At 40.4% G+C, this 13108-nt stretch overlaps 1 protein-coding gene across 1 annotated transcript in view; it reads left to right on the top strand.

Annotated features, from left to right (window-relative positions):
* Positions 1-354: 354 nt before the first annotated feature.
* Positions 355-13108, top strand: part of LOC103614117 (ubiquitin-conjugating enzyme E2 E1) — a 42023-nt gene continuing 29269 nt past the window's right edge. Inside the window, exons 1-2 of the mRNA XM_008631992.2 lie at positions 355-533; positions 2639-2689. Of these exons, the coding sequence (XP_008630214.1) occupies positions 382-533; positions 2639-2689 (203 nt within the window). The 5' untranslated portion in view covers positions 355-381. The remainder of the gene's footprint in view (positions 534-2638; positions 2690-13108) is intronic.

Here is a 13108-nt window from a genome sequence, read left to right as displayed (position 1 = left end):
AGTGGTGGGTGGTGATGGCTCTTCTTGTGTGTGCAGTTTGGGGGAGATTAGAAAGAATTTCTTTGAGCTTCCCTGATCCTCGCAGTCGTCCTCGTTCCAGTCTCCTCTCATTTTGCACTTGCTTTCTGAGAGGAAGCTTTTAAAGTCCCTTTCCCCCTGCTCCTCGGTGTTACTAGTGCAGGGGAAGCTACTGCTCCTCCTGCTATGGCTGTAGGGCCTAGAGAGGAGAGGGAGACACGAGGATCCTTTAAAAGGAGCATGACCCAAACACAGAGCAAGATTGTCAGCAGCCTTTCTCTGTGTGTGTTTGTGTTCACTGTTTGTTCCCCACGCCCCATGGTGTCTCCTCTCCAGGTTGGGGTGTGTGGTGGGGGGGTCGCTATGTCGGATGACGATTCGAGGGCCAGCACCAGCTCCTCCTCATCTTCATCCTCCAACCAACAGACAGAGAAAGAGGCAAGCACGCCTAAGAAGAAGGAAAGCAAAGTCAGCATGAGTAAAAACTCTAAACTGCTATCTACCAGTGCCAAGAGGTGAGGCTGCAGTCAGTTTTCTCACTGATTTGTTGCATCTTCCCTTCTTCCTCATTTTATTTTGCTCCGTTCCCTTGCTTCTCTCATTCCTCAGCTGCAGCCCCTGTGCTCAACCTTTCCACATGAAACTGCTATTGTCTCACTTTTTTCAGGGTCTTGCTGCAGTGAGTGTCTGCCCAACTTCTCTGCTCTCTGGTCCCTCTTCCTGCTTATCCCAATTTTTTTCCTGGGTTTTCTTCTTCTGGGCTGTTATTCTGACCCTCAATTATTTCTGCTGTCTTTTCCTTTTTCCTTACTAGCATTTGTTATGGGAATGGTCTAGGATTGGCATTTAGACCGTATTTTTTTTCTCTGCTACTGGAGGCTATATGGTCTGAAGTAAGGCATTGCATTTCAACACCCATTTCCATCTCTTGTGGGTTGGAGTCTAGAGTGTCTTTTTTTTCTTTCCAGGACTGATTTGGAGATTAATTAATGTTTGTGAAGTTTTGAGTTTGCTTGCTTTGGAGGAGTGCACTCCAGTGTAAGGGGTGTAATATAGCCCCAGATCTTTACCAACAAATACATTACTGTTATTTTTGTCTGTTCATCACCTATATTGAATTTTCTAAGTATGGTTGGATGCTGGCTGGAATAAACAATCCAGAGCAGGTCCACTTGTGGACATTCTGCTCTAAAATAGTCTTTGCTCGCAGCACAGAGTGGGTTTGGGCTTTTTTTTGAAAATAAAGTACTTTTTATTGCAGAATAATGTGTAGGGAGAGACACCTGCATAGAATAGTAATTCCAGAACAGCTATGTCAGTCAGTTTTCTTCACTTGGATTGACTCTTGGAGCTACTCGTTAAAAAAAAAAAAAAAAATTGTTACCCTTTCTTACTTATTCTGTGTGTCACCTGAATTCAGCACCATCCTGCTCCAGGGAGCTAAGCTGACAAATGGAAGTTTTCAAGCAAACTTGCAATCCTTCAGTAAGAATAATAAACCATCTCACTGAACAGCTTTGCCAAGCAGCAGAGAGGTTGTATCAGTAGGTGTCAAAAGTGACTGGGGTTTTATGCAAATACCCTGTTGAAGCAACTAAGTTCTCTGTGGCTTTGTAGCATTTAGGCAGTTTGGTTATTTCAGATCTCCACTTAGCAGGTTTCCATGGTAAACGGACATAGATAGTGGCAAGCAGTGTTTACGTGTTGTGCCCTTCACTCTTTTAAGGAGAAGATTTTTAAACTGCCTCCTGTGGAAAGGCTGTGGTCCTTGTGTGTGACAAGTGGCAGGAGAATGCTGGCTGTGTTTAAAGCAGAAGAGAGGCAGGCTGGGTGGGGAAATCTGGAAGGGAAGCCTGAGTGACAGTAATGGGACTCCAGGGAAGAGGATGATAGCTGTTTGGGCGTTTTGTGGCAAAAGCAGCGTAAGCCCAGAATAGTCTGGGCCGGGAGGACAGGGTGTTGGCTTAGCACAGTGGAGAGAGGGAGCGTCTGGAGCCCTAGGGAGGGTATATGGGGATGTTGTATGGCTCTCAAGGGTGAAGAGAAGGAAGAATTGAAGGTAGTAGGAATGTGCAGGAGCCTTGGAAATAGATATTCACCTTCCTTAAAGTGTCCTTGAGAATGGCGCAGTTATTGACTCCCTCAGGGCTGTGTTTTTTTTTTTCTCAGGATGGTGATGAGAAGCTGGGGGAGAGAGGAGGGAGCCAATTTGGCAATGACTGTTTCTCCCAATCCCGTAAGACAAAATTCCTTTTCAGACTGCAGTTTCCTCTTGGTGCATCACATTTGCAGAGGTTTCCCCTCATTTACAGGCTGGTTGGCAGAGCAAAGCGGACAGTCTTTTTCACTGTGTGGTTGGCATCTTTGTAGGAGCATTGAGCAGTGCACCTGTCTGGGTTCAGTGCATGATGCCTGTCTGCTTTTCTGCCTGTCTCTGTAACAGGGCAGGGCGCCTGTCCTGCTTAGAGGGGTTTTGGACTGGTGGGAGGCTGCAGCTGAGAGTGGCTCTCTCTTATGTGCTGTGGCAGGCTCACAGTGGCAGTATGTCTGCAAGGCGAATGTGTTAACTGCTATCCCGCACAGTGACTTACCTTTGTTCCTTCTTGCTTTATTGCCACAGGATTCAGAAGGAATTGGCTGACATCACCTTAGATCCACCTCCCAACTGCAGGTTGGTGTCGATTCCTTACCTGAGGAGGGTGGGGGAAGGTGAGGGACTGAAGTGTGCCTGTGTGTTGTAACTCTGTTCAGAGGCTCTGGATGGAGCAGAGGAATGGCTGTTTAGGTGGCCAACTACTTTCATGAATGCTTGCACGACTTTAAATAGTTTCCAGGTGGGGTATCTCCAGAGATTGTATGTGTTTTGACCAGTTTTCTATTTGTTTGCGGGGTTGTTCTGTTTTTTTAACAATTGCCTTTCAATATGTTGTACTGTTTTGTGTGTGTACATTTCAGAAACTGGTCTATAAAGAAGAGTGTGAAAACTTTCTCCTTGTTTGTTTTGGTTTTAGTTTATAACTCTAATGCCTGACTGCACTAATCTTATATAAATAAGAGTCTTGCCAAGGGAGCAGAGAATAGTAGAATGCTATGAGGTTTTTAGCTCAGAGTTCTGTTGTGAACAGCAGCTGACAGTGGAAGAGAAGGCGAATTTGTCACTCAGTGGGTGCCCCACTGGAACATACATCTTAGCTGATGAAACAGAAAGCAGGGATATTGTTGCCCTTTATAAGCAGCTTGTTTTTAAGTATGTTTTAGGAACTTGTACTGTTTTTTTAAAACATTACCCGGTTGATTTGTTTCATTGCATGGTGTCCCTGAGCCTCTTTTGCATTTGGAGAGGAGACAGTAGTAGTGTAATATCTTTGGTTATATTTGCTCATCCAAGAGGAAAGAGGCTTTTGGTCTGGTCTGTTTGCCACAGCCTAACTCTGTTCCCATCTTCTTGCTGTAGCTGAGGTTTGATGTCTTTTGATGTTGGTAATAGCAGAAATCAGAGAAAATTATGTTTATAAATAACTGTTTAAATTGGTCTTTCTAGTATTGAGTTTCCACCCACAAATGTACATGAACCTTTTTATTGAAGCTTTTTGCCACTGTTAGTCTGTGGGGAGGCATTAGCACAAGAGTTAGCCTGACAGGTCCAGAGCCACCCTTTCAGTACCAGTCCCAAGGATCAAAATTAATTAAAGGAGGGATTGAGTGTGATGTGTGACATCTAGTCTGATACTAAGAAGATTTTTGTGCTGTTGGCATGGTAGCCAATAAGCTCTGAAATCTTTAACTGGGACAATGTTGTTTTAGGGACAGTAATGGCTTACCTGAATATTACAAAATTTCCAGTTCTTGGGCTAGAGATGTCTGTCCTGTGTGCATCCCAGCTCTGTGTCAGGATGAAGTCCACATGCTTTTCCTTCCTCCTTCCACATTCACCTGATTTTCATGAGAAGGAAACACAGAAGCAGGCACATCTCAGGCACTGTTACTTGCTCTCTAGATAACTGAGTCTGGATGGTCAAGGTGCTGGGACTTCAGTCTGAACTTTGCAAATCTATCCAAAAGCTGTGATAGTATATGAGTGTGTTAGAGTGTGTGTTTCTTCTGAAGGTTTGTGTAAATAATGTTAGAACTCTAGTTTGTCCTTGTTTCAATTGGATTCATCCACAGGTAAAGATGAACTAGCAGACTACTATTCAAAATACAGTATAGGTTTGGTTTTTCTTTTTTAATTACATAGACCATTGAGGATAATGCACTTCAAGGCCCACATAGTAAGTTTGTGCTATTTCAGCCCTCACAAATATTTCTAATGGTAAAAATTAGTTTGTAGTACAAGTAGTGATGATTAATCTTCGTCCATAGTGGAGTTACAAGTATTCTGCATTCCTTTTGACTTTCAAATGAGTGACAGTGAAGGCTGGCAACTCTTGCAAGTAATGCATTAAACTGGTGTAGTTGTTACTGCCTTTTAATATGTTGATAAGTAGGAAAACGTGAGTGGACGGGTTTGTTGTGTGTGTATGTGACCAAAGGAGTTTTGGTATTGCTCATCTTCGGGTGAAGTCATCCTACTTCTGTAAAGACGGTGCTGAGAGTGAAGGAGAGCAGCTCTGCTTATGGCTAACAAGGCTCCAGTTGTGCAGTCAAGCACTGAGAGTTTGCCTCTGTAGCAGCTGATTTGTAGAAAGGTAGGCAGGTGCCTGTTGCCACAACAGTGAGATGAGTTTCAGCTATTGCAGTTATGGGGAAAGTTCACCTCTTGTGAAAAAAAGAAATAGAAATAGTCAGTTTATGACTGTGGGGAGATTAAGCACGTGAGAGACTCTGGTTGCTGCATGATGTTTAAGGTTGCCAAAATTTGTTCTTGGGAAGCCTGCTAAAAGTGTCACTGCTTTCCTTTATATTTTTTCGTTTCGTATGAACATTACTGGCATGCTGTGAAGGAGATATTAAATACATAGTTCAAGAACTTGGTTTCAATTTCCTGCCTTTATGGCTTTGCTCATTCTAACTTTTCCTCTGTCCTCCTGCCCCTCACATCTCTGATGCCTTTGTGCCTCTACAGATTTTTTTCAGGCATCACTGGAGGAGAGGCCAGTCCTCTCCTTTTAGGCGTCTCATTCTTTTAGTTTAATCTTAAAACTTACATATTCAGGGCATTATGTATGATGCCACATACTACCTGTTGTGCTGTCAATTTTATGGGTTGCCAAAGCCTCAAGTCACATTTGAAAATGTTCGTCCAAAACTGTATCCCGTGTTATGTTGGAAACATCATAATACTCTTTTTTTTTCTTTTTCCTGGACATCTGTTCTTACACCCCTCACCACCATGTTTGTATTTTCCCCTGTTTTATACTTGGTGTTTGATAGAAGTTCGTGGTTGGCTGTGCTTTAATGTTTGGCCTCACTGTGAAATACTGTTCTTCTTTCAGTCTTAATGCAGTAATGGGAGTTCAAGATATTTAACACATCCCAGAGCAGCTCTGTATATTGCAAGACAAAGATTCAGGTTGTGAATGATTTTTAGTAAGAACTTAGTTTTACCACATGTTACATGAGGTATTTTTGTTCTTATAAAATACGACATACAAGATGCAATTACAAATAGTGACAACCATTTGACATTTCAAACAAAATAGCTTAAAATGAAATGTTTCATTTTTATTTTTGTAGCTTGCAGTGACTGTGTTTTCATGTGTGTAACCCACAGATCATCTGTTTAAAAAACAAAAACCAAAAAACCCAAACCTCAAGCACACTCAACACCCTGTGATTGAGCAGCTGTGTGGTTTTTACACATATGCGGGTAATATGAGGGGAATTTTATTCCAGAACTTCCTCTCTCCTCAGTACTTTCCTTGCTTCTGGTATTTCCATAGCTTGCGTGTGTCCCCCAAAAGCTTACTTGGGCTTGTCTCTCACTGACTGCTTCATTTCTCATAGTCCCTTTGCCCTTCTGTCTCCTTCCTCAGGCTGTGATTTTGATTTTCACAGGCTAGTACAGTTAGTTGTGCAGAGGTGCGGAATATGTGCATGGAAACAGTCTCTGTTTGGCCTGCATTCAAAAAGTAGATTTTTGGACTTGGAAACATTTTCTAAAAAGGTATATTTAATATGTGCCGCAAATTCGTGGGTTCCTGATGGGAGCAATGCTGTCCTCATAAGTGTCCTAGTGCAGTGTATGTTTGGCAGCTACTTCTGAATGGATTTTAGCCCTCTTCATCATTTTCAGAAGGACAGTGCTCTGAAGGTCTTTAATTTCTGAAAGATGATTGGACTCCCGATATTAATACTGAGTTATGAAAGTTAAATGTGGCTTTCAAGTTCAAAAGGTGGTTAGTGGTTAATATGAATTGGAGAATAACTGTTTGGACCTAAAGTGTTTTAAATCTTTAAGAGTGTATCTGGTGATCTCTCCTCCTACTTTGTATTATATCAGAGAGTTTAACTCTTGCTTTAGAACTCAAAGAAGGTTACTAGGAATTTCTTACTTTTGGTCTTTTGTATATGTTGGTGACAGAGGAGGTGTCATGCCTTTGCTTTGGGTCTGCAGATGTCAAAATATGGTTCCATCTTGCTATGTAGGTAGTCCTGACTTTGTTTGCTGGTAACACTTGTGAGTGTTGTGCAAAAGCTTTCCTTCTGTCTCTGTGATGAAGTCTCCAAAGCTTTAAGAGAAGTTAATTAAAGCTTTAAGTACTTTTTATTCGCTTCGTGTCGTTTATTCAACCTCTATATCTAAGCATCTCCTGATGGTAAATCTTCTTATTGATGTGAAGTTATGGAACAAGTGGTTTTCCCCATTTTTAGGAATGGGGAGTTACAGCACACAAAAAACAAGGTACTTGCCCAAGTCATGCAGAAAGTCTCTGGCAAAGTAGAGTAATGAATGTAAATCTCCTTTGTTTCAAGCTAACTTGCAACTGAGCTGTTCTGCTGAAACTGTGTGCATCAGTTACATTATGAGAAGGGCTTTGAATTTGTGTTTTATTGGGTGTCTGGTATTGACTGTATGTAAGCATGGTAATTTAATGCTATTTTTCCCATCTGTGTAGAGGGACCAAAATGGATATTAACTAGAATTAATGTTTTTTAGTCTATCTTAACCAAACTGGAACAACTTTGTCTCCACATGCCTCATTTAAGTCCATATAGGCAAGACCAGCTGTTATTTAAACAAAAATAATTTTCAAACCTTTGCTGAAGGAGGCATTTACCTGCAGGGTTTACCATTGCTTCAGAGCAAAATGCTATCACAAATTCATTTTTAAAATAATAATAAAATACAGTTGTGATTCTTGGCGCCTTCAGCCAAGTTTTTGTAAATTTGCAAAATAAGGACCAGAGCTCCTTGAGAGTCTCGTGAAAGTTAACTGTCAGCACTTAATAAATATGTGTCTCAGTAAAGATGGTGGGGAGAAGTGCTCTCCATTATAATGTATGGAATATTAATAGTTTTCAAAACTTTGCAGTGTGGAATTAAAGTTTCTTGGCTTGAGAGAAGTCTGCATAAAATGTGTGGCTCAAAGGCAGTTTTGAACTCAACAGCTTCATATTATAATTACTATATTTCATCTACATACCATGGAAGTCTGGCATTTGTCTTGCTTACATTTGTTTTTTATGGTGCTTGTAATTTTTTGCAAATGTATTTTTTCAATACTTTCAACTCCAATAATGCTTTAAGTGCTTTTGCTTTTAAATCTTGTATATTATCTAAGGATGGATTGTCAGTGTTAAACTCTAATATCAGTGTTGTTTTTGTTATTATCATTATCATGTGTAAAATAGTCCTTCCTGAACACAACCATATTCTAGCATAAACTTTCTGGTCTTATGTTTTCTAAGTAACAATGTCTAATATTTCTAATATTTTTCTTAGTATGCACAGTCAAATTATTAGATCAGGAAGGACACAAATGCCAGCTTTTGCTCCCTTGCATAAATAAAAAATTAATATCACCTTTAATGACGGTGAATTATCAGCTTACAAAAGTGGTTTTAGAACTCTTTTTTTCTATTTCCTCTTGTGTTGCGTTGAAAATGTGTTTTCTGTGAGAAGTTTCCAGATGTAGGATAGGAAGGACCTTCATAATTAGTGCTGTGTGTGGTTGAAAAATATCTTTTGTCGTATAAACTACCAGTGGTTCAGCATTCCCTCCTCGCTTTGTTTGGCATGTGATCCCTGGAGAAATAACTCTTCCTTTTGAAATGGTGTATTAACTAATTTAGAGTTCCTCTGCAGCTGTGTATGGTCTCGCTTGCAAACCATAAAAATAATACATTTCTACACGGGGTGAATTTAAGTATATGGAGGTTAGCAGCTCCTGCAGGCAGAGTCCTCTGCCCGATGTACTCAGACAAAGACTGCGCAGGAGCAGTTTCTTTGCTGAGGCTCAATTAGTTAATATTACAGGAATTAACTTTCCTGAAGCTACTTCTGTTTTTATTTTAACTGTCAGAAATGTTTTGATGGCCAGGCTGTTCGGACACTGTGGCAGAAGCTTGCTGATGCTGTGGTAGATTTTGTTTGGCGCATCCTGGCTTGGGAATTCCCAAATGAACTGCATTCTGTGCTCTTGCATGCCAAACATGGAAACGATGAATCTTGAGAGCGGCTGTGAAATTGTATCATGGCTAAGAACAAAGAGGTTTGAAATCCCTTCTGTGCACACTCCCTTGTATACCACTTAATTTTATTATTTGACTTTCAGTTTTGCTGCCCTTGGAGGGCACTGTGCAGCTGTGTTTATGATGCTGCATATATGTTTTATCTGACAAATTCTTATATTTCCTCTCAGTTACTCAGTCTTGTTTGGTTTTTCAGTTGTATTCCAGCACTGCTTGTCTAGATTTTTATACTGGATATGTGTATAGCAGCAGGTTATATGTCTGGTCTTGTTTTTGAAGAAATATGCATTATATGTGTATGATACTCCATAGACATAAATGGGAAACACCATACGTGTGCTGTTCATACTTTAGGGGTTGAATCCATCTTGCCTTTTTATATGAAGACAAAATTACCCATGGATAACTGGCTTGTCTGGGAGATTGAGGAGGATGGGTTCGTGTTTGAGGATTTCAACAAGAGCAGGTTGCCAGTGACTGAGAGACTTGTGGTTTCTGAAGAATGGGTTGGTTTTGGGAGCCGGTAACGTGGCGTCTGGCAGATGTTTGCTTTGGCCCCGCTGTTGGAAGGCGTGGTGCTGGGGATGGAAATGGAGTTCACCTGCACTGGTTCATCAGTGGATTCATGTCATCAGTGAGTTTGTGTGTAGTGAAACTTGCAGCCTCTGCCTGCATTCTTCTGTAGTTGTACATGACAGACCAGCCTTCCATGCAGCACCTTTTCAGAAGCCTTTAATGTACTAAAAAAAGGATACCATTTTATGGGAATGGGTTAAGAGACTACTGCACACCTGTGCAGACTCACACCACGTTCAAAGTTAAGGGCTATGCTTTCTCCACAAAACAAAGTGTTTCAAACTAAGTTAAGTTAATGATGCAATTTAGTCATTATAGGTAGAATCTTGCCAATCTGTACATTTATTTGAAGGAAATAAATTTATACCTATTTTTCCCTCTGAGGCTTAACAGTGGAGGTCTAAATACTCACTTCATTATATTACAAAACAAGGAAAGAACATGTATTGTCAAGTTCTATAAATAAACTACAACTGTCAAAATAAGCACTGTGCACTCAGGAATTCAGAGGGGTTTTCTTGTTTCTCTTGCCAATTTGCAAATTTCAGCAACATGCAGTTGAAATTCCGAGGCATTTGGGGAAAGTGTAATGGTTGCAACCATGCATTTAATACATATTTTCTGTGTGTAAGGGGCTAATTGACATTACAAGGAGATGTTGCAGAGCTGTATGCTTAACTTCAATATCCAATTTGCAGTGTTCTTTATTAGCCTGTACTCTGGGGAAAGGAAGCTGGGGGAGAAAAGGAGCGTGGGGCATGCAGACTGTAGCTCGGGGCAGATGTGGGGTTTGAATCTCCCCACTCACTCCAGTCTCTTCCATGATTTCACAACTGATAATATGAGTCAGATAAGATGAAATTGAGCTGTTTTGAGAACGGGGTTCAGGCCAAGTTTTGGCAGTTCATTTGTTTAAGAGAAAATACAAAGTAATTGGATTAAAGAGGCTGTACGATTAAAGATGTAGAGTCCTGTTAGATTTCTTTGCTTCTCTGTTTCTGTGAAACAGTTTGGAATTTAGGTCTCAATTCCTCCAGGAGCTTCAACGTTTAGAGTCAAAAGTGAGTGTGAACCAAATCAGATCAGCATGCTAGTAGATGTGTTTTGTACTTCGTATCAGTGTAAATGACTGTTTAAAAAGATTGCTCATCTCTCCCTCTGGAGCTGCTGGGCTTGCTGGAAACAGAGAGAATCTTGAACTGGTACTGAGAATTGTAAAGACAAAATGGGGAGGAGCTTTCTGGAGCAGGTGGACTGCTAATATTTAATATTTTTTCTGCTGTGGGTATCTGAGCAATACATGTTGGCCAGTGTGCCAATTCCAGTGTCTCGCTGGGAGAAATCAGGAGAGGGGTCTTGGTGTGTTTTCTTTTGATGCCTAACATTGTGCAGGGAGTTGCGCACGGGAGTAAAAAAGTCCCCAAACATTAAAAATTAATTCTGAAATCAAAAGTGTCTTTTCACAATAGGTGAATTGATGAAAAAAAAAAACTACTTCTGGTATGGTCTGAGAGCTTTGTCAGATTTATTGGAGACAGTGATTGTTTTACAAGGAAACTGCCAGAGGAACTGTCTTAAAGGTTTTAGATGCAGTTGGAATATCTTCACTGACATTTTAAGGTGCTGATTTAGGTGTCGACTGTTATGGATTGTCCTATATTTGCAGTTTTCAAGTGGACAACTTCTAGAAAGTTTCAGTGTGTTATTTTATATTCCGAACAAGTGTAGCTGCTCTGAGAAGTGGCCTATAAATGGTGGAGAAAGTGCAATTTATTTCATTGAAGCAGTGTTTAGCTGCTGCAGGTGGTTTTGAAAGATTGCTAAAATGTACACAGCTGTAATAATACAGTTTTAAAGTAATTAGATCAATACTGTAGTATACTACTAAAGGTCATTTTATCAGAAGTCTCTGATCAATCAGGTTGTTGTAATACTGTATTTGCACAGTACTTTCTGTATGTCTTAGTAACCTTCTTAATGGAGGTGAATGCATACAAGCCTTTATAGGTGGTGTCCTCCTTGTCTTCCTTATAAGTTATTTATCAACAAGAATTGTCTAGCTTTCTTTTTGGTGGGGTAATTCTTAATATAAATTCTCATCATATTTTGTAGTGCTTTGACTTCTGGTTAAAGTATTCATGCCTCCTTACACTTGGGTGACTGTGGGAGAGAGAAAAGACTGAAGGCTTTAAATAGCTGTGCTATGTCTCAAAACACCATGAATCTCATTGAGTTCTCCATTGCATTAAAATTGTGGTGATTCTGTCTTTCCTACTTTAAATTGAATTTCAACAGCACCCTTGTAATCTAGGAAATGAGGCAGGAAGATGTACAGTAGCAACAAGAGTGACCTAGGAGATGTAAGTTTTGGATGTAACTAGTGCCAGGCCTTCAGCTGCCCTGCTGCTTGTCTTTCAGCTGCATCCCAGGGTTGAAATCTCTAGTGAAATCTTAATGTTTTCTTCAGAATAGTGTCTTTCCAATTTTTCCATCCCCTCACTCCCCTTGTGAGGTTAATCAGATTGCAGGTATTGGTAAGACTGGGAGATGAGTGAGTTGCAGATGAGGAACAGAAAAGGACATAAAACTACTCAAGGTAGCAAGATTGTAAAAGGTATTAATGGAGACTATAAGGGACAGCAGAGAGAGATGGCCCATCAGGATGGCTGAGGAAAATTGCACTGGTTGCTGGAACAGTTGCAGCAAAGGTGGAAGTAGAGGCAAGACTGATGTTTTTCTGCTCCAGCAATTTAGCTCCACTTTCTGCTCCTTGCACTGTAAGGAGCAGAAGACACAGGGCATCCTCCTCTTGATGGATTGGGAGGACCATCCATGGGCCGCCTTCTTCTTGGGCATGAGTAGATTTTTGAAACAGTAAAGCATACAAGCTGCAACAATAGTTTTTCTGTTTTGGGCTTGTAGGTGTCACCCTATCCTCCCTTCCCCAAAAAAGTTCTGCTTATGTTGCAAAATTGCTTTTTTTCCCCCCTTATCTGATAGAGGTAAATAAGTGAGTTGTTTTATTCAGCAGGTGTTGTATTATCTTGAGTATGTAATTTAGTTATTTTCCGATTTTGTGCACACCAGGGTTATCACAGCTGTTACTTTGTGATACTACTACATTGTAATAGGATAATGTATTTTGAGATATATTAGTGTTGGGGCTTTTTTCTTCCTGGATAGTGGCAGAGAAATAATGAAGTCGTCCAACAGCTAATCCCTTTCTTTGGTGTCTTTGTGCTCCTACTTCACCTTCCACCTCAATATCTAGGAGGACTATAAATATTGGTTAAGGAAATATGAGTTAAAATGCATAGCTATTACATGTGTTGAGACATTCCAGTTTCAAGTACTTAGTAGTCACTTTGTGTACTCTTAATGACTATAAATATTATGTTACATACGAGGTTTTGTAATGTAAGGTATGTCTTCTACATTGTTTTTCCCCCAGAAAAAGCAAATTTTCTAACCCCACAGACTGTGCAATCTGTACTTTCTGCATTGTATTTCAAGGATTTTGCCTTGTATTTCATAGACAAGTCTTATTTATGAGGAGATGTAAAGTCTAGACAAATAATTTAGCATTGGGATTGTCCAGGTGCACATTTCACTGCATGCTAAGTAGCATAGAACTAGCCATTTAGGACATATTTATTAACTAGTACTGGATTTTGTCAGGAAAGACTGAAAAGTGGGGATTGGATAGCGGAGGCTTCGTGTGGTAACACTTTGCAGTGGGGATACAACAAGATGGCAGGGTCCAGCCATAAAGGGTGGAGTGGTGATTTGGGTTTGGATCTGGAAAGGAGAGGTATCTTTTACCTACTGAAGTCTGTTCTGTTTGCAGCAGTCTACATTGATTCAGAACAAATGAGGAAAA

The sequence above is a fragment of the Corvus brachyrhynchos genome, unplaced genomic scaffold (assembly GCF_000691975.1).
Source record: "Corvus brachyrhynchos isolate BGI_N302 unplaced genomic scaffold, ASM69197v1 scaffold53, whole genome shotgun sequence".
Taxonomy (NCBI): Eukaryota; Metazoa; Chordata; class Aves; order Passeriformes; family Corvidae; genus Corvus; species Corvus brachyrhynchos.
The sequence above is the reverse complement of the archived record's forward strand: the minus strand, read 5'-3'. Positions and strand labels throughout refer to the sequence as shown.